Source organism: Phyllostomus hastatus, unplaced genomic scaffold (genome assembly GCF_019186645.2).
Source record: "Phyllostomus hastatus isolate PE091 unplaced genomic scaffold, TTU_PhHast_1.1 phas_contig_34, whole genome shotgun sequence".
Lineage (NCBI taxonomy): Eukaryota > Metazoa > Chordata > Mammalia > Chiroptera > Phyllostomidae > Phyllostomus > Phyllostomus hastatus.
The window spans coordinates 15,608,177-15,633,287 of NW_025333857.1; the positions used below are offsets into that span (position 1 = coordinate 15,608,177).

The following is a 25,111-nucleotide window of genomic DNA, read 5'->3' on the forward strand; positions in this document are numbered from 1 at the left end:
CACTCAAATCAATGGTGTGGAACAGAAAGAGAAAAAAACAAACACACAGAAAAGAATGAAGAAATAAGAATTCAAAAAAATGAGGAGAAGCTTAGGAACCTCTAAAACATCTTTAAACGTTCCAACATCCGAATTATAGGGGTACCAGAAGGAGAAAAACAAGAGCAACCAGTGGAAAACTTATTTGAACAAATAATAAAGGAGAACTTCCCCATTCTGGCCAAGGAAATAGACTTCTAGGAAGTCCAGGAAGCTCAGAGAGTCCCAAAGAAGTTGGATCCAAAAAGCAACACACCAAGGCACATCATAGTTACATTAGCCAAGGTAAAAATGAAAGAGAGAATCCTAGAAGCAACAAGAGATAAGGGGACAGTAACCTACAAAGGAGTTTCCATCAGACTGTCAGCTGATTTCTCAAAAGAGACCTTACAGGCAAGAAGGGGCTGGAAAGAAGTATTCCAAGTCATGAAAGGAAAGGACCTACATCCAAGATTGCTCTATCCAGCAAAGCTTTCATTTAGAATGGAAGGGCAGATAAAGTGCTTTTCAGATAAGGTTAAGTGAAAGGAGTTCATCATCACCAAGTTCTTATTTTATGAAATGTTAAAGGGACTTATCTTAGAAAAAGAAAAAAAAAACATGTATAGTAAAATGACAGCAAATTCACAATTATTAACAACCACACTTAAAACAAAAGCAAAAAGAAACTTAGCAAACAACTAGAACAGGAACAGAACCACAGAAAGGGAGATCACATGGAGTGTTAGCAACAGGGGAGTAGGAGGAGGAGAGAGGGGGAAAAGGTTCAGAGAATAAGTAGCATAGATGGTAGGTAGAAAATAGGCAGGGGGAGAGCAAGAATAGTATGGGAAATGTAGAAGCTAAAGAACTTATTGACACATAGACATGAACTAAAGGTGGGGAATGTGGGTGGGAGAGGGTGTGCAGGGTGGAGGGAAATGAAGGGGGGAAATGGGACAACTGTAATAGCATAATTAATAAAACATATTTTAAAAAAAGAAACTGCATTACAGATTGGATGTGCTAAATATTTTTCCACTTCACATTAAATACCTCAGCATTGAAATTGAAATAAAAAGCATCAATCTTAAAAAAAAAGAGAGATGTTTCTTTCAGTAAATACTATGTGTTCATCATACCTAATTTTTTAAAATTTCATGACGTCTCACTAAATCACAGTAAACTCAATCAGATAATCTATTCCACTTAAGCACGCTTTATCTGAAGAAGGAACTGCAGAGACTGATGTCTCCTATCCAACACTTTGATATGCATTATTTTATCGTAACACAGGGCATGTGCTGCAGGCTGCCATTCAACAGCAGAATTAACCAAACACATCGAGACACATGTTCTCCACACCACATTTGCTCCCAAGGCTTTCATGGGCCTGTTCTAAAAGTTTCACAGAAGTTATGAAAACATATGCATACAACGCATTTGCTGAAAGACTGGGCAAATGAAGAATGTAGCTCCTACTGCATTCTTTTCTCCTCAAATAAAATATACTCAGTTTAGAGGATACATGTGAACTGAAAGGAATTAGTCAGGCAGTAAAACTTGGATATACAAAATTTAGCCCACAAAAATGGACACCAAGAAAAATAGGGGACACTGCTTCCTGCTCTTTGCCAACTCCGCAAGCTCCCCAGGATCCTTGCAACCAACCCCACCAGCATGTCTCAGGCTGCTTGACAAAGCTACTGAGGAAGTTAAAGCACCTCAAGACCAAGCCAGCGCACAGTGAGGTGCCTGGCCATCAACAGCCACTACAAACAAGTGCCCGTGGGGGACAGACACACAGAACGGCCTGGGATGTTGGACCTCCAGGGCGAGGCCAAGCACAATGCCTGAAATAAGCTGAAAGGGACTTCCAAGGAAGATGCCAAGAAAGCTTACATCAACTAAGTAGAAGAACTGAAGAAAAAATATGGAACACAGGGGCTGGATTTGGCTGCCAGCCACACATTTCATCTAAACTGATAAGCTGTTTTCCTAACACCGTGGGTGAAGTGCAATAATGAAAATAATGCTCTTTTTCAACACCGTTCAGGATATGGCTCTAACAGATCAGGGGCTGACATGGTTAAGGGCCTTGCTGAGTACTTTAGATGAATTAAAAGTGCATTAAAAAAAGAAAAAATAGGGGAGGAAATATCACACAAACTACTTAAGATATTTCTCAGTAGTATGTGATGTACCCCTGTTTCCAAACAGTTGCACAAAGTTTACCCCAAATGTCAACACCTATCTAAACAGAAAGTGGCTATTCAACTATTTTTGCAGATTTTTATCACCTGGTATTTCCACTAATGGACACTTTTTGAAGTAACCAATAGAGTAATAATCCATCTTCAAAAAGATAATTCTAAGGGACTGAATCATCATAGATTGATTAAGTCTATAATGGCTATTTTAGTGTTAAGCATATTTTGTAACATTTTAGTCACCATATCTAATTTCATATATGTGCATTAACACTTAATTATAATATTTATTCCTTACCTGTATATGGGAAACAGAGTAGTTACTGTACTTGAGCTCTTAAACTGAAAATCTCAAAGTATTTTTATTATCAAAAAAGACATCCTAAAGGGTCAAAGTCTCTAAGTATTTGACAAGCATTTGAAAAAAACAGAAGCATCATGATATCATGCCCCTCATCCTGAGTCATATATTGGGAGGGGAAAGGTCATAGCTTAGAAAATCTATGACTCCTTTGCCAGTTATCATCCTTGGTCTAACCAAAGAACTTGAATAGGAATATTTTTATTCAATTAGTCTGAACTCTAAAATGGACTCTTTTTTTAAAGTAAGCACTTAATATTGCTAAGTGCCACATGTATACAACAGTATATTGACATTAATGTCATTGGTGATGTCAATCCTGCAATTGAATACCGATACTCCACAGTTTTCAAAGAAGTGTCATATGTATTTTGTCATTTCACATGCCAATATGGTATGTTTTACAAAACAGGTCAATAAAATATAGCACATAACTGTAAGGCACTCTTATTTGAAGATTTGGGGTTTTTTTAAGTAGCTCTCTTACTTTGCATGTAGCCAGCACAGTATATGAAAAAAACAATTTTAGTCAGAAGTAAAATTAATGCTTGTTTTGTGACTTGGAACTGCTGTGTAAAAGTGAATAGCTGACCTCCAGATCAGGGATATCCAAACCACTGGATTCTACCCTCACAGAAATCCAAACATTAAATTTATTTTCAATCTCATTAATCAAATGCTACTTAATAAAAAATGTTTACAAAATTAAGAATAAACAAGTTTGCAACTTTTCATGATAAGCTCATTTATATTTACTATATAGATCAACAAAAAAGGAAAATGGGGCATTTAAATAGGACCTACAATATGCCAGATACTATAGTAGGCCCTTAGCTCTTAACTATAAGCCCAAAAGGGGTGCTCACGTACCTATAAGCATTTCTATTTTGAATAAGGAAAAAAAGACCTACCCGTGTCACGGATGAAAACTGATTTGCCTCTGCAGGATACCCCTTATACTTCTCTGCTATGAATTATAATTAATTTGTAACTGTTTTATTAATGGCCAAATCATACTTGTTTCCTAGAATCCTCTGAGTTATTTTTCATACACAGGCTCACTCAAAGCAGTCTGCACTCTAAAATTATACAGCACTTTCAAGAAATAGCCAAATGTGCAAATATTCAGAGCTCTTTGTGCCCAACATTTTAACCATGGTCAACTGTGCAGCTTGAGGAGAGAAACCTCAAAGTCAGTCACTGAGGAGGACAACCAGCAGAGCCTCAGATGCTTCAGAAGGGACATGTGAAGGCAGCAGGATGACCAGGGCAATAAATTGGAAAACACAGCAAAGAATGGAAAATTTGCAAAGAATGAATAATGAAATATACCACTCAAGACTATAAAACAGTTTAATGGAAGAAAGGTTTCTACTACTTTTAGGTATAATAAAAGAAACCAAATATGAGAATAGGAAATTTCAGGAGCAGAATTTATAGACCACAAATTCTGATTAGCATGGTAGTGCAGTAAATTAATTTGGCATCTTTAAATATCATCTTTACCTTTTCTGGCAACAAAAGCGTCAGCATTTAACAAAATTTTTAATGAACTTATAATCTGATAACTATTATAAACACAAATATAAAAATATATAATACTTATAAGCACAATTATATAACCCAAGTGATTTCATCATTTACCTACTTTATAGCTAGAAATCAACACAAGTAGGTGTTTCAAAATAAATTCCTGTAAACACACGACAGCTTTAAAAGGATGAATCCGATGAAGTTTGCCTCCACAGACAATATGAAGGTAAGATTCATTTTCCTTCTCCTTTTCCACTTGGGTGTAGTATACGTGTAGTGGAGAGAGCTACATTCTACCCTGCATGTTACCACAATGCAGAATATGACTGACAGAAGCAATTCAGCATTTATTTGCAAAGCTGTTCGCTCTGCTGGAATCTTCACAAGATTCTTCAGTTCTCTCAGAATTAGGTTTGCATCTTCTCTTTTCTTATTGAGTTAAGTTTATTTCCCATGATAAAAAGAACCCTCCCTTAGTTATAAGGAGGTTTATAAAAGACACGGATATTTCTTTTCCAGTTCACTTTTCCCTTGGTTCTGTGGTATCCAGCACCACATTTATAAAATTGGACTGGGAGTTTGTTTGCTTTTTTAATCTAAGAAACCATTGATCCACGTTAGGATTATTAAGCCACACAATGGTATACAGTTTATCAGATTTAAAAAATATATATATATATATAAACTCCTTTGGCCCAGGCACATAAAGAAATCACTTTTTCATGAAATGCAACTATTAAAAATCTTTACTAAAGTTTAAAACATTTATTAGGCTAGATGTCTGCTATAGTTGTTGCTTAAGTCTGATATTACTAACATTAAATAATGTATTTTAGTACATTAAAATGTTAACAATTTTCCTCTTTATTACTATTCCATATTATATTAATCCTTTTTTGTAAATACCACTAACAATTACTTAAGTAGTTAGAATTATCAGTAGTTAATATCTCCAAATTGAATGTAAAAACTAGCATAAAATACTCTCTAGAAATTTAGTGTCTTTTATTATATCATCACCTGGGCAAAAAGCCAATACAAAATATATTCACTAAAATAAAAAGCAGCCCTGGCTGGTGTGACTCAGTGGACTGAGTACCGGCCTGCGAACCAAAGGGTAGCTAGTTCAATTCCCAGTCAGTGCACATGGGTTGCCAGGTTTCCACCAGGTCCCCAGTAGGGGGCATGTGAAAGGCAACCACACATTGAAGTTTCTCTCCCTCTCTTTCTCCCTTCCTTCCCCTCTCCCTAAAATTAAACAAATAAAATCTCAAATAAATATAATATAAAGCTTTAAAGGTGTCTAAAAATGAAGAATCATAGATAAGTCAAAGGCCTATACTTGTCCACTTATAAAAATCTTACAAAATGAATGTAAAGAGATTATGTGGATGATCCTTAAAGCTTCTAAGTCTTCAAAAGCAGAGATGTGGTATTATCAAAAGTATTTACAGAACAGAGTAGCTGAAAAGGCATAAAAATAAAAGTACTCTAAAAAAACAGAAAAAGCACAAAATAAAAATACTCTAAAAAAATTTTATTTGCAACATCAATCCATAAAAATTTAAATTGGAGCAAGTAAATATTTTAAAAGAAAAAAAACCAATACTGAGTTATCCAAAACAAATCCTAAAGCTTAGGCATTAGACATTTCCTCAACTGAATCAAAACCAGTTAAGAGTTTTAGCAATACCAACAACAAAATCACTGTCACCTAGTACTTTTTCAAACCTATAAGACCATTAAAATGTTTTTAGTAATGATCACAGGGTTTTATAGCATCATAATGTGATTTCTAAATGATTTTCTTAAAGCTTTAAGTATATTTAAAACTTTATTCCTCTTTTTGAGTATTAAACACCTTTCTTTACAACTTAGGGACAATAAGGTGCTTGTGCACATTCAGAGCCAGGCAAGAACAAGATCGTCCAGCACACCCTGGGCTCCATCCCTCCTGTGGCAGTCCCATTTCTTCCCACAGGAAAACTCTCCCCACCGCCCCCAGTGCTTTCTATTCTAACAACCTAGCAGCAGCGTGTCCTTTCTATCCCTTCTTACAGATCATTATGCTACATTCACAAAACACATCCGATATGCTGACATATGTTCCCTTTGTACCAAATTTTGGAGACCATCTGTAGGTTCTCTGTAATTCAATACTATGAAGAGCTTATATCCTTATTCACATTACTGTTTTCTTTTCCCCCAAAGATGGGAAAAACATTTCATCTGTTTACACATGAGGCTCCTTGTTCAGAGCTACACATATGCTACAGGACCTTGAGTCACTATTTAATCTGTTTCTTCACCTGTAAAATTAGAGAATAGTATCAACATCACAGCGTTGTTGGAAATAAAAGATGACACTAAAGCAACTGCTACACTGCCCTTTCGCCACCAGCACTGTGCAACTGTTCTAACTTCTATGACATGCACAGTCACATGATTGCTACAAATTATAAGAAATAGTTGACTTCATTAGAGGAATTTGTGTATTGTAAATAGTAGAGTGACAGTTGGTATAAGTCAGTTAAAACATCAGCACCACAGCATTCCAGCTTCAATGGCTTGTACTAGTTTCCAACCTGCACTTTGAACTTAGGCTACTGCACCTGTAGTTGTTAAAGACAAACTCCCCAGGCCTAAGGTCACTGTGGGAGTAGCTCTCTACCCAAACCTGCTACAAAGTAACCACAGCCCAACTCCACCAAACTAGGAGGCCAGAGATGCCCTCTATTCCTTTTTTAAATAGGCCATCCACAAACTACATATTTAAAATGATGATGTAGCCCTGGCTGGCATGGTTCAGTGGATTGAGTGCCGGCCTGAGAACCAAAGGGTCTCGGCTTCAATTCCCAGTCAGGGCACATGCCTGGGTTGCAGGCCAGGTCCCCAGTAGGGGATGTGCGAGAGGCCACCACACATACTGGTGTTTCTCTCCCTCTCTTTTTTCCTCCCTTCCTCTTTCTCTAAAAATAAATAAATAAAACCTTTTAAAAATAAAATAAAATAAAATGATGATATAAAATATGATATATTCCTAAATTTACTGGCCTGAGAAATGTTCAGCATACTTGACAAATAAGCTTAAAATAGTATTTAGAACATAATCTCATTTTTTATTTGTTCTCTAACCTTACATAAAATTAGAATATATGTGGTAAGAGTGTGAATAATTTTATCTCAGCTTATATATATTTTATTATAACAAATTTTTAAAGTAAAAAGAATTTAAGAAGAAATAGGATTAACAAATTCAATTTCTCTCAAGATTAACTAAAGTGATTATCAGTAATAATAACTCCAAAAAATCATATTTTTATTTTTCAACTACAAACTAATGCTCCTTTCTCAGCTAGTCTTACCTGAAAAGTATTCCACAAAATCATGCAGCTAGTAATAATGATTCATACTACAAAATTAGAGTTTAATATTATGTATCAAAATCTTTTCCTATGCTGTTTCCTTAGTCTTATAATATAAACAGTTACCCTAAAACTTTCCAAATATTCCATGAAAATTAATGTTAAAAATGAACAGATTTTTAAAATTAGGAACAAAATATAATTTACTAAGATACAAAAGTTTTCAAAAGACACAAATATTCAATGTAAATAAAGCTTTAAAAAAGTAGTTTCATATTTTATTGTACAGTAAAACTTCCTCTAACTTGAATTACTGACTGGATAACATATATACAGTATAAAAGAATGAGAAAATATACCTCAAATTCTTTTCGAAGACATTCCTCTCGTTGAGTGCTTAATTCAAGTTCACTTGTTTGTCTCCGTAAAAGGTCAGAGCAGTCCATGTGTTCAGTTTCTAATTGTTCTACTTTCTTGTGCATACTTTGTACAGCATTATCTTGCTCCTGAAAAATATTTCATTTTTGCATCAATAAAATTTATAAGCCAACAATGACTTACATTTATTCTATAGTAGACAATGAGTAACTAAATCTGTGCTTCAATCAAAATAACAGGTTAATTCACATAGCCAAGAGAGGTCTAGATATTGTCCAGTAATATTTCACAATATACATGTATTCAAATTTTTTCTTTTTTAAAAAAATGTATTCTAGAGAGTGGGGAAGGGAAGGAGGAAGAGACGGATGGAAACATCAGTGTGAGACAGAAGCATCAATCAGTTGCCTCTTGCACATACCCCAACTAGGGACCAAACCCACAACCCAGACATGTGCCCTGACCAGGAATGGAACCTATGACCTTCTGGTCTGCAGGACAACACTCAACCAACTGAGCCACACTGGCCAGGACAAAATATACATGTATTTTAAAAGCACTATTGAAGGTTTACAATTTTAAAATTCTGATTAATACATACTACAAATGAAATGTGTATAGTTTATTAAAATGTTAGGGTAGTTCAAATGAGCCCTGAGGATATTTATGTAATGCTGTAGTTCAACCACTATATATAATGTTTTCCCTCTCATTAAAATTTTAAAGTATTTAATAATACAAGTGGATATTGCTCCTTTGTGTAATAAGGAATGATTGGTCTAAATGCCTAATAATGACCCATGAGAGATTTTTATGTGAGCTGATGGCACTCCATTCTTACAGCTCTTAAAGTTGCATCCACTAGATGGCTGTGTTTCATTTGCTCTTCAGTTTTTAACTTTCCAAACCCTTGTGGTACCACTGAAAGAAAATAACAGGCACTTTCTACTTAAATCTCTCAATCTCTATTTCCAACTAAACTCAGAAATCAGAGTTCAATGTTACAGAAGTTAAAACATGAAGTTCACACACAAATATCAAAGGTATTTTCCACAGTAACTAATTTAGATATTCTTCATTCTAATTTAAGATCTTTGACAAAGCTCTTTCTCCCACCTTTGCCTCATCAGCATCATCTTATTTTGGGACATTAACATGTACAGATATGTATATTTATACATACTTCCACATACTCCCTAGCCACTCAAAAGGTATTGCTGGAATCTGAGTAAGAATGCTGCAAACACCAAATATAATTCTCTGTAAAAAGATTTGTTTAGAAAGTACCCAGCAGTATAACCCACAAAGGATGAGGAACAAAATTTAATTCCTCTCTCCACATTTATAGAATAGTTATTTTTCTAGAGCTGGCAACACATGAACTCAAGAATTATTTCCTTCAGGTAAGAAATTTCTTAATATAAAGAAGCTCACCTACTTGCACATTTACAACATATAAACAATAGATAAGAAAGCTGTGTACCAGAGCAATAGTGTTGCCAACACTGCTAGCAACCAGCAGATAGCACTCTCGGTTACTACAATAGCACTCTGGAGTTAGAAACAGATGGTAATGTGGTCAGCCTTATGCAATTGAACTCCATCCTAAGACAAGACCGTAAGACACTGTTGTGATTCTACAGGATAGGTTCCTTCCGTCAACAGTCAATAGTACCAGCATTAATTCAAATTCACTGTTATATGACTTTTTGATTTATAAATACATAATCTCCAACTTTTAATAATCCACTTAGAGTACTGTGTATACTTTAAAATGAATAAACAGCAATTTACACTGTTAATCACAAAAAAAAACCAACAACGTTAAAGTCTAGATCCAAAAGATGCTTATATCCTAGTTGATGGCACTTATTTCAAACAATATTTACTAAACAAAAGAAATTATTCAGGAAGTATGAGATCTACTTATTATAAAATGTGACTGATTCCTATTCTGTTGATGGAATTCTATTGATAGCACAGAAGAACAGCACACAGTCACTCCAAATACCACTACACGAGACGAAGGGCATGCCCGCCCTTCCCTGCAAGTCTGAATTTCATCCTATCAAAAAGAAAATCAATGGTCCATCAGTTAGGAGTTATTAGGTTTATTTTGATGAGATTTTAACTTTGATACTTGACCTATATTAAATACTACTTACCAAATAGCATTTTTTACTCTTCTATTCCATGTTTTCTGCTTTCTCTTGATTTATGCTAATATTTTTAATGTACATGTTAATTACCTATTAGTTTTTATCTACATCTCTTTGTATTATTATTTTTATAATTTTATTTTTATTGTTGACACTATTACAGAGGTCCCCTCTTCTCCTCTTCGCCCCCCTCCACCCAGTCCCAGGCCCTGCTCCCTCTGGCCATCACCACACTGTTGTCTGTGTCTATAGGTTATGCATATATGTTCTTTGACAAATAGCTTTTAAATAAAGGTCTTTTGAGATGTAGATGAAATTTTGACCTAGTAATCACAGTTTTAATGCAGAGGTCAAGTAGTCACTACTATTATGTGATTACTACTATATATTCTTGAACATGGATATCAATGCACATACATATATACACAATTTTTATAGAAAACCACTTTCTCAGATAGTGGGGATTTTTAGAAATTCTATTCATATATACAGGAAACATATTACATAATCAAGTTAGCTAGTTATATTAAGCCAAATTACATTGACTTTCTAATGTTAAACTCTAACATTTATTATAAAAAGCTTTTTATAGCCCTGGCTGGCGTAGCTCAGTGGATTGAGCACGGGCTGCAAACCAGGCATCGCAGGTTCGATTCCCAGTCAGGGCACATGCCTAGTTGCAGGCCATGGCCCCCAGCAACTGCACATTGATGTTTCTCTCTCTCTTTCTCTCTCTCTTTGTCTCCCCCTTCCCTCTCTAAAAATAAGTAAATAAAATCTTTTTTAAAAAGTTTTTTATATTTTGCTATATTCAGTTGGATATTTTGTATAATATTTTTGTAGCCATACTCATGAATGAGATTAGCTATAACTATCTTCTTGTATTCTTGTCAGTTTAGTACCAAGATTTATCAGTTTAGTATGTTATCAAGATTTTTCCATTCTCTGGTGGAGTTTATGTAAGACTAAAATTATTTGCTCCTTGGATGTTTCTTTTTATTCACTGGTAAAGCAATACAAGGGCTTGAAATTTTGTCAATAACTTAATCAAGTTTTCTGCTTTCTATCTGTTCTTAAGTCATGGGGCAGAAAGGAATATGAACATTGTTGGAAGCTTCTATAAGCAGCAGTTAGTTATATCCACAGATCACCCCTGCCAGCTCCCTCCCTGACAAATGCTCCTCTCCATCCTGGAAAAACAGAGAGTTTACTAACTAGAGAGGTTGGTATATGACTTAAGAGGTTCTTAAGTCATAAAAATCAGACACTACTGGGGGTCAGGGTGAGATACCTTGCTGGGTAGCTCAGCCAGTTAGAGCATTATCCCCATACTCTAAGATTGCAGTTCGATCCCCAGTCAGGGCACACACAAGAAGCAACAAAATCAATGCACGAATAAGTGTTACAATAAATTGACATCTCTCTCCCTCTCTCTCCCTCTCTCTCCCTCTCTCCCCCATCCCCCCTCCCATCAATAAATAAAACTTAAAAAAATTAAAAGATTAGGTAATCCAAACAGTGGGTGGTAAGACCTCACAGCTTTCTCTCTTCAGCTCCCAGAACACAAATTCCTACACTTAAGATTCCATAAGGAAGAGACTAGAATATTTCTTTGCTGGGAAACTACCAGTCCAGGAAAAAAGAGCTATAGATGCTGACAGTTTCTAAATTCCCCAACTTTTTATTGGGTGACATTGCTAAAAAAAACTTATACAGGTTTCAAGTGTGCAGCTCTATAATGCATCATCTAAAACTCCCCAGTGAAACAGAAGTGTTCCACATGCACAGAGCTTCCTCTCAGTTTTTAGTGCCTCATTCTCAAACAGAAACACAGTCAAGGACAATCAGACATTTCAGGAAAGATTCACATGTGAATTAGTTAGTAGAGACAACTACTAACTAATGGGGCCAAACACTGGTGAAAAATAAATATAACCACACATCCAATTCTTTGGCTCAAATGGATTTTCAAAGCCATACAAAGTTTGCTAGATATGACATTTCAGGTTATCAGAATTTCAAAAAAAAGTGTCTGAGTTTAAAGAATCAATTACCTTTAAAAAGCAAAATTAATATCATCTATTTCCCAGTATTATTATATAATTTTGTTATTTGTCACAATTTACAACGATAATTTTTTAAATTGTTGGATTATTTGAATATAATATTTCTAAAACTTTGGGTTTTAATGAGCAATTAATTAGTTAATTAACAAAACAAAGCAGATATAAGAGTTCTCTAAAAGCAATTTCAAAGTAGGTAACTTGGTGTTATTTTCATGTTTGACTTAAGGATCTCAAGTCTATTGAGTTTTCTTTACATGAAAAGCATACAACTGAAGATAAAATTTACATTATCAGTGGAATTTGGACCTATGCTGTTTTAATGATCTTTCACTATGTGCCTAAACTGTTAACACCAAAAATAAAAAAGGTGATTAAAAAAAAAAAAAAGAAAAATACAATCAAGGGAAGAGGAAAACAACACCATCCTCCTGCCTTCCTCTCTCCCTCCTCCCTCTCCCTCCCTCCCTCCCTCCTTCCTTCTGTAAAATCAATAAACATATTCTTGGTTAAGGATTAAAAAAAAAGTCTTGGAAATTAAAAACCCAAAAGCAAAACTGAAAATTCAATACAAAGATTACAATATAAAATTGAGGAACTACACCCAGAAAATAGAGCAAAAATGTAAAAGAAGGGATAATGTAATATGCACTATAAGAACATCAACTCTGCCAAATAAATCTCTCAATCTAATCCAATTCCAACCAAAATTATAACAAGGTTTTGGGGGGGAATACAAGAAGTCAATCCTCAAACTCACATGGACAGTAAAAGTCTCAAAATAACTCTCCTCCTCTCCCCCCAAAAAATATCAAGAATAAGGAGAGGGAAACTTGACCTACCTACTGGAGATCAAGAAATACTGTAGATCCATGATAAATTTTAAAATTTAGTATTTTTTAAAAATCCTCAACTGAGGATATTTTTTTAAATTGATTTGAGAGAAAGAGAGAGAGAAGGAAACACAGCTTTGAGAGAAAAACATCAGTGAGTTGCCTCCCAGACACCGTGACAGGGGATCACACCCGCAGCCTAGGTGTGTGCCTGGACCTGGGATGGAACCGCAACCTTTCAGTGTACCAAACGATGCTCCCACCAACTGGGCGACTCAGCCAGGGCTAAAAAAATTTAGTATTCATTCATAAATAGACAGATATATAAGTGGAACAGAACACAGCGCCTAGGAACCAAGACTTAGATTTAAAGGAACTGGATATTTTCAAAGAGAAAACATTATAAATCATTAAGTGGTAACAGAATAGACAGTTGAATAACTGGTACAGGGATATCTGGTTATCCACTTGGAAAAAAAATAAGATTAGATCCTATGTCATGCTATATAGAGAAAAAAATGTATATTCTCTTTATGGCTTTAAGTTACATAAGACATAAAAAGCACTCTTTATGGCTTTAGGTTACATAAGACATAAAAAGCACTATCTATAAAGACTAACAAATTCTTCTACATTAAAATTTAAAACTGGCCCTGGCCAGGCAGCTCAGTTGTTTAGAGAGTCATTCTGATACACCAAGAATGTGGGTTCAACCCCCAATCAAGGCACATATAAGAATCAACCAATAAATGCATAAGTAAATAGAACAATAGATCAATGTTCCTCTCTCTGTCTAAAAAAAAAATCAATCAATAAAAAAAAATTTTAATTTAAAACCGTACATCAAACACTACATAAATTGTTTCCACACAGAAAAAAAGATGTTGGCAACAGTGATATAAATAACCAAGGATTCATAACCAAACATATAAAAAGCTCCTATAAATTAATAAAAAATAGATTAATAAAAATTAATCATAAACATAAAAAATCTAAAAGAAAAATATGTAAACTGGCAATAATTAATTATATAATAATGCAATTAACATATTAATTAGTTGTTCACAAGAGAACAAACGTAAATAGCCAATAGGCATTAACATGCTAAATATCAAAGAAGAGAAATTTAAGCAAGAATGAGATATAATTTCATACACATTCTATTGCAAAAAAATTAAATCTAAAAAATACCAAGTGTTCAAGAGGCTATAAGAGAAAAGAAACTATTCTCCCACAATGGCACAACCATTCAGGAGAACAATTTGACATATGTTTTACTTCCTAACAAGTGCATAGACACCAACTACATACCTACATTTTTAAAAATATTTGATGTTCACAGAAGCACTATCTGTAATAATTAAAACTTGAAAAGAACTTAAATCTCAATCAATCAAATAACAGATAAATTAATTATGGTATATGCATAGAATAAAATACAATAAAGAAATTAAATAGAATGAACCAGAGCTACTTTGTTAATTTGGATAAATTTCAATAAAACAAGTGAGAAAGAAAACTTGGACAAAAATGCATACTATATGAGATTCTATGTATATTTTTAAAACAAATGAAATGATAAAACAATGCTATTAATGTACACAGAAAATTAAACACCAAATTCAAAATGATACTCATCTTTGGGGGGTGGGGTAGTGGTGAAGGGGTAAAGTAATTCAGAACAGTCAGTCCTCAATTTATTGTTTGTTTTTAATTCTGAAGCAAATATGACAAATATATAACATAGATGGTATATATTGGCTATATTAATGGAACTGGTTGGTTATATTGGATATTGTTTATATTAATCCCTGTTATTTTTTGTGTGTTCAAATATTTGGGTGTTTTTTTTAAGATTTTATTTATTTATTTTTAGAGAGGGAAGGGTGGGAGAAAGAGAGAGAGAGAAACATCAATGTGGGGTTGCTGGGGGCCGTGGCCTGCAACTCAGGCATGTGCCCTGACTGGGAATCGAACCTGCAATGCTTTGGTTCACAGCTTGCGCTCAGTCCACTGAGCTACACTAGCCAGGGCCAAATAATTGTTTTTTTACTTTTTTAATTATATTTGTTTCCATTACCATTTATCCCTCTTATCTTCCCCACCTCCTCCCCTGCAATCACCTCATTGTTGTCCATGTCCATAAGTCCTCAAATATTTAAGTCAATGGTTTTATCAGTACAACCCAAGTCTGGAGTACATTGTAACATACAAGAAAATTCAAAAAGGACCAAAAAAATACCTCATGCAGTTATACATCAAGGTTAATTTGCCTCCTTCCAAGAAAATGTTTTCAATTTTGTCAAAGAATTTATCTTCTAATCAAAAAAAAAGCTACTACCTGGATCCTTACAGTGAAAATATGTGTGTATATGTGTGTGTTTAACAAATAAAATCATTTTAAGGACATTGGTAATGAGGGAGTTTTTTCTTTTTTCCACTAGAGGGAGGTGTTGAACTTAAAATATTTTAAAATAAGGCTTGTTTTTGAACTAACTTAACAGTGTGCTGTTAAAAAATAAAATTGCATGTTTTCCCCTCTTCCAGAAACATAGCCCAAAAGTGTAATTCTTCATATGTACTCAAATAAACAATATTTCTCAGACTCCAAAGTATGGTTTCAGCTCTGAAGAATTATAGAAGCAGATTTAGAAATGTAACAAAGCAAAAGTACTCCTCCTTCTAGCTCACAAAATATATCCATACACCTAGTTACTACCTAGTACATGTTTAACTCCTGAAAGAGCCAGAACAAGCTTCTCCTCTCTAAATCCCCAAAGCCAGCACAATTCTACAATCAAAAAGTGTTTGTTACTGTAAAGTATAAACTGGGACTACTTTATATAACATATATCATAATGATAAATCTGTATGCTTACAGACCCAGCAATACTTCTAGGTACAGACACCACTGGGTCACTTCTACAACAGCTCCAAGATATAGACAAGAATATTAGTGAATTATTTATAATTAGAGCAAAAATATTTAAAGAAAATATCCATCAATAAGGAATTCCTTAAATATGTTAGGAACTTCCACATGACAGAATATCATGCAAACACAACAGGAATAATATAAGGCCATCAAAAGATGGACATCAAATATTACTGAGGCATATAATTTCACTCATGTAAATACAGTAATATATGTTTATATATCCTTAGATGATGAGTGGTATTGAGGGGAAAGGGGGCAAGACTTTCACCTTCTGCTTTTAAATTTCCCTAAGGGGCATTTTTACCATGAGCACAATATACAGTAACTTTATCAACTGAATATTAAGATACCCTGTCTGGAAAAAACAGGCAGTACTAGTGCCATTTTCTATGCCATTTGCTTATACAGGGCACCAGCAGACAGCTTCCCAGGAAACTGCAAAGAAACACTCCTTGTTATCCTATATCATTTAGGCAAACTCTACTCAAACACTTCCATTTCATCTATGTTCCTCCAAGCTATCCCTAGATCACAATTGTGCTTACCAGGTCAGTCTCTGGCAGCTGTTTTATCACACAGCCTAATGATGCCTAAGCCTGACTGGATGCCTTTCCACTCCTCCTCCTCTTTCTTTAGTTTATGGTATGATTTTCAATCTATAACTCCCATGCTCTTTGCCATCACAAGCTCTCCCATTCCTTAATAACTAGATACATAAATTATAAATGAGGGAAGGATCATTTTATTCCCTGATTCAGTGTTGGGAACCACCCTGCCTGGTCTCAGAAGCTATAACTTCCCCTGGCTAACGCTGAGTGAGCGACCTTAGGACCTTAAACCACTAAGCAGTCAAAACATATCTCCCTGGAAGGGGTGCCACCTCTGCCCCTTTTACTTTACCCTGCTTGGCCCTGAGTCTGGCCAGTTAGCCAATGACAGATAAGATTACTCAAGGGAAGGGATGACCTAAGACAGTCATGGTCATTAAGGGACCCTCAGGGAAGGACTTGGGGGGCTATAGAAAAAGGGGATGATGGACCCTGGCCCCTCAGCTTTGACACAACCTGAGTCCTCATTCTGTCTGCAAATAGCCTCCTAATCTCTTGGCTGCCTTACTTCCCCTGCCAGACTCAAGCCTAAAACAATGCCTTAAGCCTGAAACAATGCTGGAGGTGGGTGCAGCCCTGTGCTGGAAAGGGTGGGTTCCCTAGAGCAATCAGGCCTGTGAAAGAATGCATAAAATCCTATGAAACCTACTTTGCTAATACCCTCAATTTAAATGACAAGGGACCAAGCAGGAAGTGAGTTTGTTTCCCCTTTTGTGTCCCTTTAGGTATTTGACCCTGACTCAAAATAGGCCCTCAGAGTTCTTTGAATGTTATCTATTGTTTAATCATTTCTGCCAGGCAATGATTGAACTTTATTCCTGTGCAAACTGAACCCAATAACAGCTTGTCAAGGCAAGAGTTGGAGGGCTCCCCCTTGAGAGGGTGGCGGAGGCACTCCGAGGCTTGCTCTCCCCTTGAGAGAGAAGCTGTGCCGTCCCTTTTCCTCCACAGGACTCAGTAGTCCATGTGAATTTCTCTAGTCTCATTCACAATGTGACAGACCCCACAAGCCGGGGTCCACATCATGTTTTTGTTTTTTTCATTTGTTTGTTTTGCTTTGGGGGGTTGCCTGGGAAAATGGCCCTCCATTGGGGGTGAAAAGGGGTGGGCTGGGGGAGGGTGTGGTGGACACAGAAGGGCTGATGTCTGCAGAGTCCTGAGACGTGAGGGTAGGATGAGAAAACAAAAGGTAAAATCAATTTGACTACCAGAACCTTGAATTCAGAAAAGCTGGTATTAGGACTCTCTGAAATGCTGTTCTGTCCAGGCATCCACCAATCTCTGCCAAATCACCAGTCTGTCTGTAGAGCTTATTCCTGAAGGCCTATCCAACCTGAGAGCAGGAAGAAGGGAAACACTGTCCATTGCATAACACAGTATACTTCCAAGCAAGAAAAAAAAGGAGAAATTGTCTGGACCTGTGTGGGTATATGTAGGGGTGCCACTGCCCCCATGACATCTGGAGGGGTAGAGGAGGGGCAGAGGAGGTGCTGCTAAACCTGCAGCTGCAACAGAGCCTGCTGGCTATAGCTAAAGACTCCATCCCAGACTTTGGAGTACTATGAATCACAGCAAGCCAGCTATGCCTGGGTTAAGAATTCTGTTCATTCACCCCAATGTGGGTCGTACTGGGGGAGCTGGCTGGGTGGTATCTGGTGTGGTAATTGGGGCTGGCACTTGCTACTGTGTATACAGACTGACCTGGGAAGAGTTGATAAGGACTACAACAATGATGATGAAGATGAATCTAGTGACACTACAGAGATTGGGGTAGAGACCAGGAAAGGGGCTAATACTTGAGTAAGGCCCAGGTAGACTTCAGGGTGACTCAAAGGCCAAGTCTGAGATGGGTGTGGAATTCAACAGTGGTCCAAATGCAAAAGTGAAAGCACACTCATGAGCCCAAAGAGGAGGTGGCCTAGAGGCCAAGGCCAAGGCCTTTTTAGCACCCTAAAGGAACTGGCAAGTGCAAAGGAGGACAAAGGGGCCAGGTTGGGTACTATCTTCTGGGACCAGGACACTTGAACTGAGTTTACCCTGTCCAGGAGGCAGGGGTGGAGGCTGCCACCCCACCAGTGGTGCATGTACAGGGCTGGGAGCGGGGCAAGTGGAAAGTCCACAGGAAGAGCCCGACTAAACCACCAAAACTCCAGCTACAGCATGGCCTGCTCGCCAGGGCAATTTCAATTTCCCCTACAAAACCAATGATGTTCTTGGTGCTTCAGATCTTCAAAAGGTCCTTAACATCCTGGAAAGAAAAAATTATCCTTTTATTCAAGAAGTAGCCTTGGTCACTCTTGGTAACAATCCAGGATATTCATTTAACCAAAATGGCATTTGTGAACTGGATGGTCTCCCAATTATTGCAAAACTGATAAAAACTAAAGATCCCATTATTAGGGGAAAGGCTTATAATGCCCTAATAATTTGAATGTAAATGCTGAAAATCAGGGCAGGATTAAGACATATGAGGTCTTTCCAGAAGGTATCCAGCCATGTAATGTGAAAAATATAGACATTTACTGAAGAAGATACAAGATACAAGAAACGCTGTACACAGGACAATGATGCCTCAGTCATTGGCACCTAGTAGGCACCTAGGGATCTCACACAGTTCTCCCAATCAGCAACAGCTTCCCTGTTGTATTTTCCTGAATCTCACTGATGGTCTGAAATCTCTTCCCTTTTAAAGGTGACTTCAGTTTTTGGAAAAACCAAATCTGGGCCGTAGTTGGGATGAGTCCCCTTGGTGATTTGAAGTTTTGCCAAAAAACTCTGCATGAAACATGATGCATGAGGGGACATGCTGTTGTGATGAGGCTGCCGATCACCAGATGCCCATAGCTGCAGCCTTCTGAATCATCCAAATAGTTTCTGTGGAGGAATGTTCAAGCTTATTGCAAAATTTGATGTAGATTCGTTGTTCTGCTTGCTTAATTATTTTGAATGTGACAGTCACACAACACACATGTCACTCAGTGGTGTCTATCACTCCCACTGACTAGTACAGAGAAATCTTCATTGTTTGCACATGAACATTCTAGCTCACTGCCCTTGGCTGCCAGGCTACATAGATGTTGTGCAAACTGTTCTCATTATATTAATAATGGTTGGACTGTTTCGGGACAGACCTCATGTATCAGTCAAATGTGTGATGACACCGTGATCTGTCGCTTGGACTGAGCTGTGCAGATGACTAGACTGTTAACCAACATATGTGACTAATCATTACCAACATTTGCTTTCCTATTCCAGACTTTGTGCATTGTTATTCCTAGGAAATTATTTCACTAAGATTCAGATTATGAAACTAATTATCAATGTTATTGACAATCCAGCCACAACAAGGGAGCTGGTCAGTTGTAAAGTACCATCAGAACTATTTTCCTGTTTAATAATGAATGGGGCAGAAGGATTCTTTTAATATCCTTATTTGAGAATATAATTGACAACATGAAAAACGAAGGGCTTCTCCCTAAGTTTGCAGGGAGTGTGGGCAAGGCTTTATACAGCAGTCGCATCTCATTAAACACCAGGGGACACACTCAAGGGAGAAGCCCTGTTTGCGGAGAGTGCAGGCAAGGCTTTACACAGAAGTCATATCTCATTACACACCAGAGGACAGACTCTGGGGAAAAGCCCTATGTTTGCATGGAGTATGGGCGAAGTTTTACACAGCAGTCACATCTCAGAAGATGTTGGGAACTTCCCTGCCTGGTTTCAGAATCTGTAATCCCCCGTGGTGAAGGCTGAGTTAAGGACCTTGGGATTGTAAGCCATTTAGGAGACAAAGCTTATCTTCTTATAGGAGCACCACCTCTGCCCCCTTTCTCTTTACCCTGCTTGGCCCCAGGCAGATGACTGGTTAGCCAATGACCAGTAAGATTCCTCAAAAGAGGGGAAATCTAAGACAGGCATGATCACGGGGCCCTCAGGAAAGGACTTGGGGGGCTATAGAAAAAGGGGGTGATAGACCCTTGCCCCTCAGCTTTGACACAGCCTGAGTCCTCTGTGTGCAAGAGTGTGCTGTGCTGTGTGCTGAGACTTCTGTGTGCAAGAAGTCTCCTATCTCTTGGTTGCCTTATTTCCCTGCCTGACTTAAGCCTGAAACAATGCCTTAAGCCTGAAACAATGCTGGAGGTGGGTGCAGCCCTGTGCTGGAAAGGGCGGGTTCCCTAGGGCAATCAGGCCTAAAAAAGAATGCATAAAATCCTATGAAACCTACTTTGCTAATACCCTCAATTTAAATGACAAGGGACCAAGTAGGAAGTAAGTTTGTTCCCCCAAGTTTTATGGCCATTTAGCTATCTGACCCTGACTCCTAATAAGCCCTCAGAGTTCTTTGAATGTTATCTATTGTTTAATCATTTCTGCCTCACAATGATTAATGAATTTTACCTATACACCCTGTATTCCTGTGCAAATTGAACCCAATGAAAGCCTGTTGAGGTGCTTTCCTCTCAAGAGAGTGGCCAAAGTGCTCTGAGACATTTTCTCCTCTTGAGAGAGAAGTCATTTGTTTGGGACTTGAGAAAAAGTCCCTTTTCCTCCACAGGAAAAAAACAAACAAACAAACAAACAAACAAACAAAAAGCTGAAGGGCTTCTTGCATCATCCAGGAAGGAATTCAGTAGTTCATTTTTTTTCTTTAATTCAAAGAATCTAGGGTGTATATTAAGAAAATCAATGATTTAGCAAATCACAATGATCCAGTGGTGAAAGTAAAAGTTCTAAAAGTATTGACCAAACTCTGGGGTTCTGTCCCAAACAATATCAAAATCATTTTTTTAGTTTGCAATTAGGAACAATGCATTTGGTAAATTCTTTGTTTTTCACTGTGCTTATATAGCAAAAAGATACTGTATTTTTGGCGGCTATTTTGTAATAATAAATATCACAGATCAACAGTGATGCTGGTTGTGATGGCTGGTTTTAGGCTGGACCATTTTAAGGATGCCAAATGAATACTAGAGCTTGTGCAAAGAGAACACTTATTGATTCCATCTTACTACCTAGCTTGAGATGTTTTTACTCTTTACCTAAGCTGACAGCAAACTAATCATGAATAACCTGACACTTTTGTATTGGTTTACATTTGTTAATCTTAGACTTGTGTTTCATCGATAAAGTGTTTTAACAAGAAAAAATAAAAAATAAAGTCTATTTTGTCTGGTATAAGTATTGCTACTATAGCTGTTTGTCTTATTTCCATTTTCATGAAATATCTCTTTAATTTCTGTCTGTGTGTATCTTTCAATCTGAAGTGAGTCTCTTGTTGACAGCGCAGGTAGGAGTTTCATTATCCATTCAGTCATCAAGTGTCTTTTGATTACAGCGTTTAATCCATTTACATTTAAAGTAATTGTTGATAAATGTATTTATTGCCATTTATTCATATTCTTTATCTTTTTTCCTTCTCCTTCTTAAAGAATACCTTTTAATATTTCTTGTAATATTATTTTCATGATGATAAAGTCTTTTAGCTTTTTGTTATCTGGGAAACACTTTAATCTGACATCAAGACTGTCCGGAAAGCACTTTAATCTTTCATTGCTATTCTAAATGAAGCTTTGCTGAGTAGAGTAATCTTGGTTATAGGTCCTTACTTTTCATCACTTTGAATATTTCATGCTAACCCCACCTGACCTGCAAAGTTTCTGTTGAGAAATTAGCTGAAAGTCTTATGGGAGCTCCCTTGTACTGTCAAGATAGCAGACAGGTAAACACGGTCGGTACTCAGAACCTCCCAAAACAACATAAAAATTAAAATTAAATTATAGAAAAACCATCATTTACAACCATCTGAAGTCTAGCTGAACAGAAGCCCCACAACTAAGGATATAAGGAAGAAACTACATCGAGACTGGTAGGAGGGTCTGCAAAGTCACCCCTTAAAGAGCAAGGGGTCCCAGCCCCACATTAGAAACCTCAGCCCAGGGTTCTGGGTGCCAGAAAGAGAAGTCTGCATAACTTCTGGCAGTAAAAACCAGAAGAAATAGGGGCTGAGTGAGACAGAGGGCTTCTGGAGTCCTAGGCATCCCTCTTTAAGGGCCATATACTACTCGTTCTGAGCTCTAACACGGGGACAACAGCTGACAGTCATATATAAGGGGAGGAACTAAATTGTCAGGTTTCAAGGTGAGGGCTAGAAGGGCAGCTTTCTCCCAAACAGAAATGTTGTCAAAGGCCATTGCCTCTTCTCTGATCCCTTCCCTCACAGTGCCCACAGGCCTGTACCATATCTGAGTATCCATCAACCTTGCTCGCACTTTTGGCCCTGCCCTGGTGACTACCTGAGACCTCACCCCACCCAACTCCCTGGTCCACCCAAACCCTTTCCAGTGGCTTTTCCATACAAATGGCCTCTCTTAGCTCATGCTTCAAATACTACCCACACATTTAAAGACAGATCTCTGAATCATATTTTATAAGTTTCAGGCTTCTGACTGGTGGCACTGAATATTTCTGAGTGTTTAGAAATGAAGGGGTTATTTTCATTTACTTATGTTTATTTGTTTGTTTGTTTGTTTGTTTGAAGTAGCCTTTAATATAATTATTAATCATTGCTCAAATGTCATCCTCTTTGTGATGATCTCCCCAATCTCCCAGTTAATCAATTTCTCTTTTACAGTCCCATAGCATTTTATTCAAAATTTATTACATTACAATATATTTTCTTTCTTTGGATGTCTATATTGAAAAATGAAACATCATAATCATACTATATCTAATCAATCTGATATCCTCAGTACCCACGCAAACATTAAGAGCACCAAGAGGTGGAAAGAGTCATTGCAATGTCCTTCTGGATCCTACAGAGGAAATGACTGGGAAGAAAAGCACTGCCCAATTACTAAAGGTTTGGAAAAATGTGGTTTCATTACTATTTTGAATGCTTACATACATCAACAAATTGAGCATTTCCACTGTTCTCTTTCAGCTTCCACTCCTAAAGAAATAAGGCACCTCCTATTCTCTGGCCACCTATGTCTTTCAAAGTTATTTCTAACACAAAGCTACTCCCAAACTTAAGACTGTACAGCTTTGACATCTATATAAAGACTAAGTCAATTTGTCATGTTGTGTAAAAAAAGTGTTTATCATCACAAAATAAGTAAAAGAAGAATGATGAAAATTTATTTGAAATTAGAAATTAGTTGGTTAGTGAATTCAGCTTGAATTTGTCCTATCTCTCCTTTAAAATAACTTACATATAATCTCCTGAAAAATGCAAGTACACCAGAGTGAGAACCAGAAGACTTGTATTCCTTCCCCACATTAATTACTCAGTCTATGATCTGAGTAAATAATAAATCTTTACCTTCTCATCTATAAAGGGGGTTAGATGTAATCAGTGATTTTCAAACTGGACTATTTGAAACCTTGAGAATTCTGTGTGTGGCAGGGGAGAGGTTAATAAAAGATAATTAATAATCTGCATTACGCTATTTAAAAAAAGTTCAAGGCCCTGGTGGGGTACCTGTTAGTTAGAGTGTCATCCTAATACACCAAAGTTGTGGGTTCAATCCAGCAACCAATGAATGCATAAATAAGCGTAACAACAAATTGATGTTTCTCTTCTCTCTCTCTCTCTCCCTTCCTCCCTCTCTAAAATCAATAATTTTTTAAAATAGTTTAAAAATCACTGTACATATCCTTTAATATCCAAATCCATTCTATTTTTCCCAAAATTTCAACATCTTAATTTCATTTTTCACTTACAGTTTACAGTCAATATTATTTTGTATTATTCTAAGGTGTACAGCATAGTGGTTAGACACCATTCTATTTCTTTATGCTATTAAAAAAACTGCTAACAGTCTCAAATTTTAAACTGGGAAAATAAAATACAGGATGTATATAAATGTCCCTCTCAAAATCATATAATTTATGCAATAGAAATCACCCAACTATGATGACCTTCCAGAGATCAAAGACTAGGAATTATTTTCCATTTCAGCAAGGCAGTCAGCAATAATTCAGCAATTACTGCATTAATGTAATTTTTAATATCATAAACATTAAAGATATATTTAAGGAACTGTATTATTTTAAAAATACCTGTACTATAAATTGTAACTCTCTTCTTTCTGCTTCCCATTGTTCTGCTTGTAATCTAAACTCCTCCAAAGCTGTCTCCCTGATATGAGACTCCATTTCATTCTTCTCCTGCTGATGCTTTTCCAATGCTTCCTTTATACGAATAAAATCTTGCTTTACTATTAGATCCGTAAAAGTTAACTTTCTTCCTTCATCCCCAATTTAAATGTAAAAAGGACTCTGCTTACCTATCCTGTTAAAACTCATTATAATTTATGTTAAAATCATTAATAGAACTATTATATTTTGATCATCAAAATACAGATCTGAATAAGAATCTAGGTTTACCTACTTAAGTAACATTTTACAAATACATTTGTAGGCATATATTTAAACCAATTTTTCAGAAAATTTTAACTTCAGAGGTTTTAATAAAATGTATTATGTGATAGAGACAAAAACAAAATACATCGATTTTATGTAATTTATATGTAAATCTGTGTGTAAAGTAGATAATATGAAAATCTCCAGTTACCTGTGAATAAACTATTTGGATTATTTCTGATAGTGTATATATAATCTGACAGAAAACACTGTATTTCCAA

At 36.5% G+C, this 25,111-nt stretch overlaps 1 protein-coding gene across 6 annotated transcripts in view; it reads right to left on the reverse strand.

Moving 5' to 3' along the window:
- Positions 1 to 25,111, reverse strand: part of CCDC171 (coiled-coil domain containing 171) — a 372,925-nt gene that overhangs the window by 318,431 nt on the left and 29,383 nt on the right. For 5 of the 6 annotated variants that reach the window (XM_045840936.1, XM_045840937.1, XM_045840935.1 and 2 more), the window contains exons 6-7: positions 24,528 to 24,659; positions 7,847 to 7,993 (exon numbers count right to left, since the gene is read on the reverse strand). In XM_045840936.1, the coding sequence (XP_045696892.1) occupies positions 7,847 to 7,993; positions 24,528 to 24,659 (279 nt within the window). The remainder of the gene's footprint in view (positions 1 to 7,846; positions 7,994 to 24,527; positions 24,660 to 25,111) is intronic. The other variant, XM_045840939.1, reaches the window with a different exon arrangement.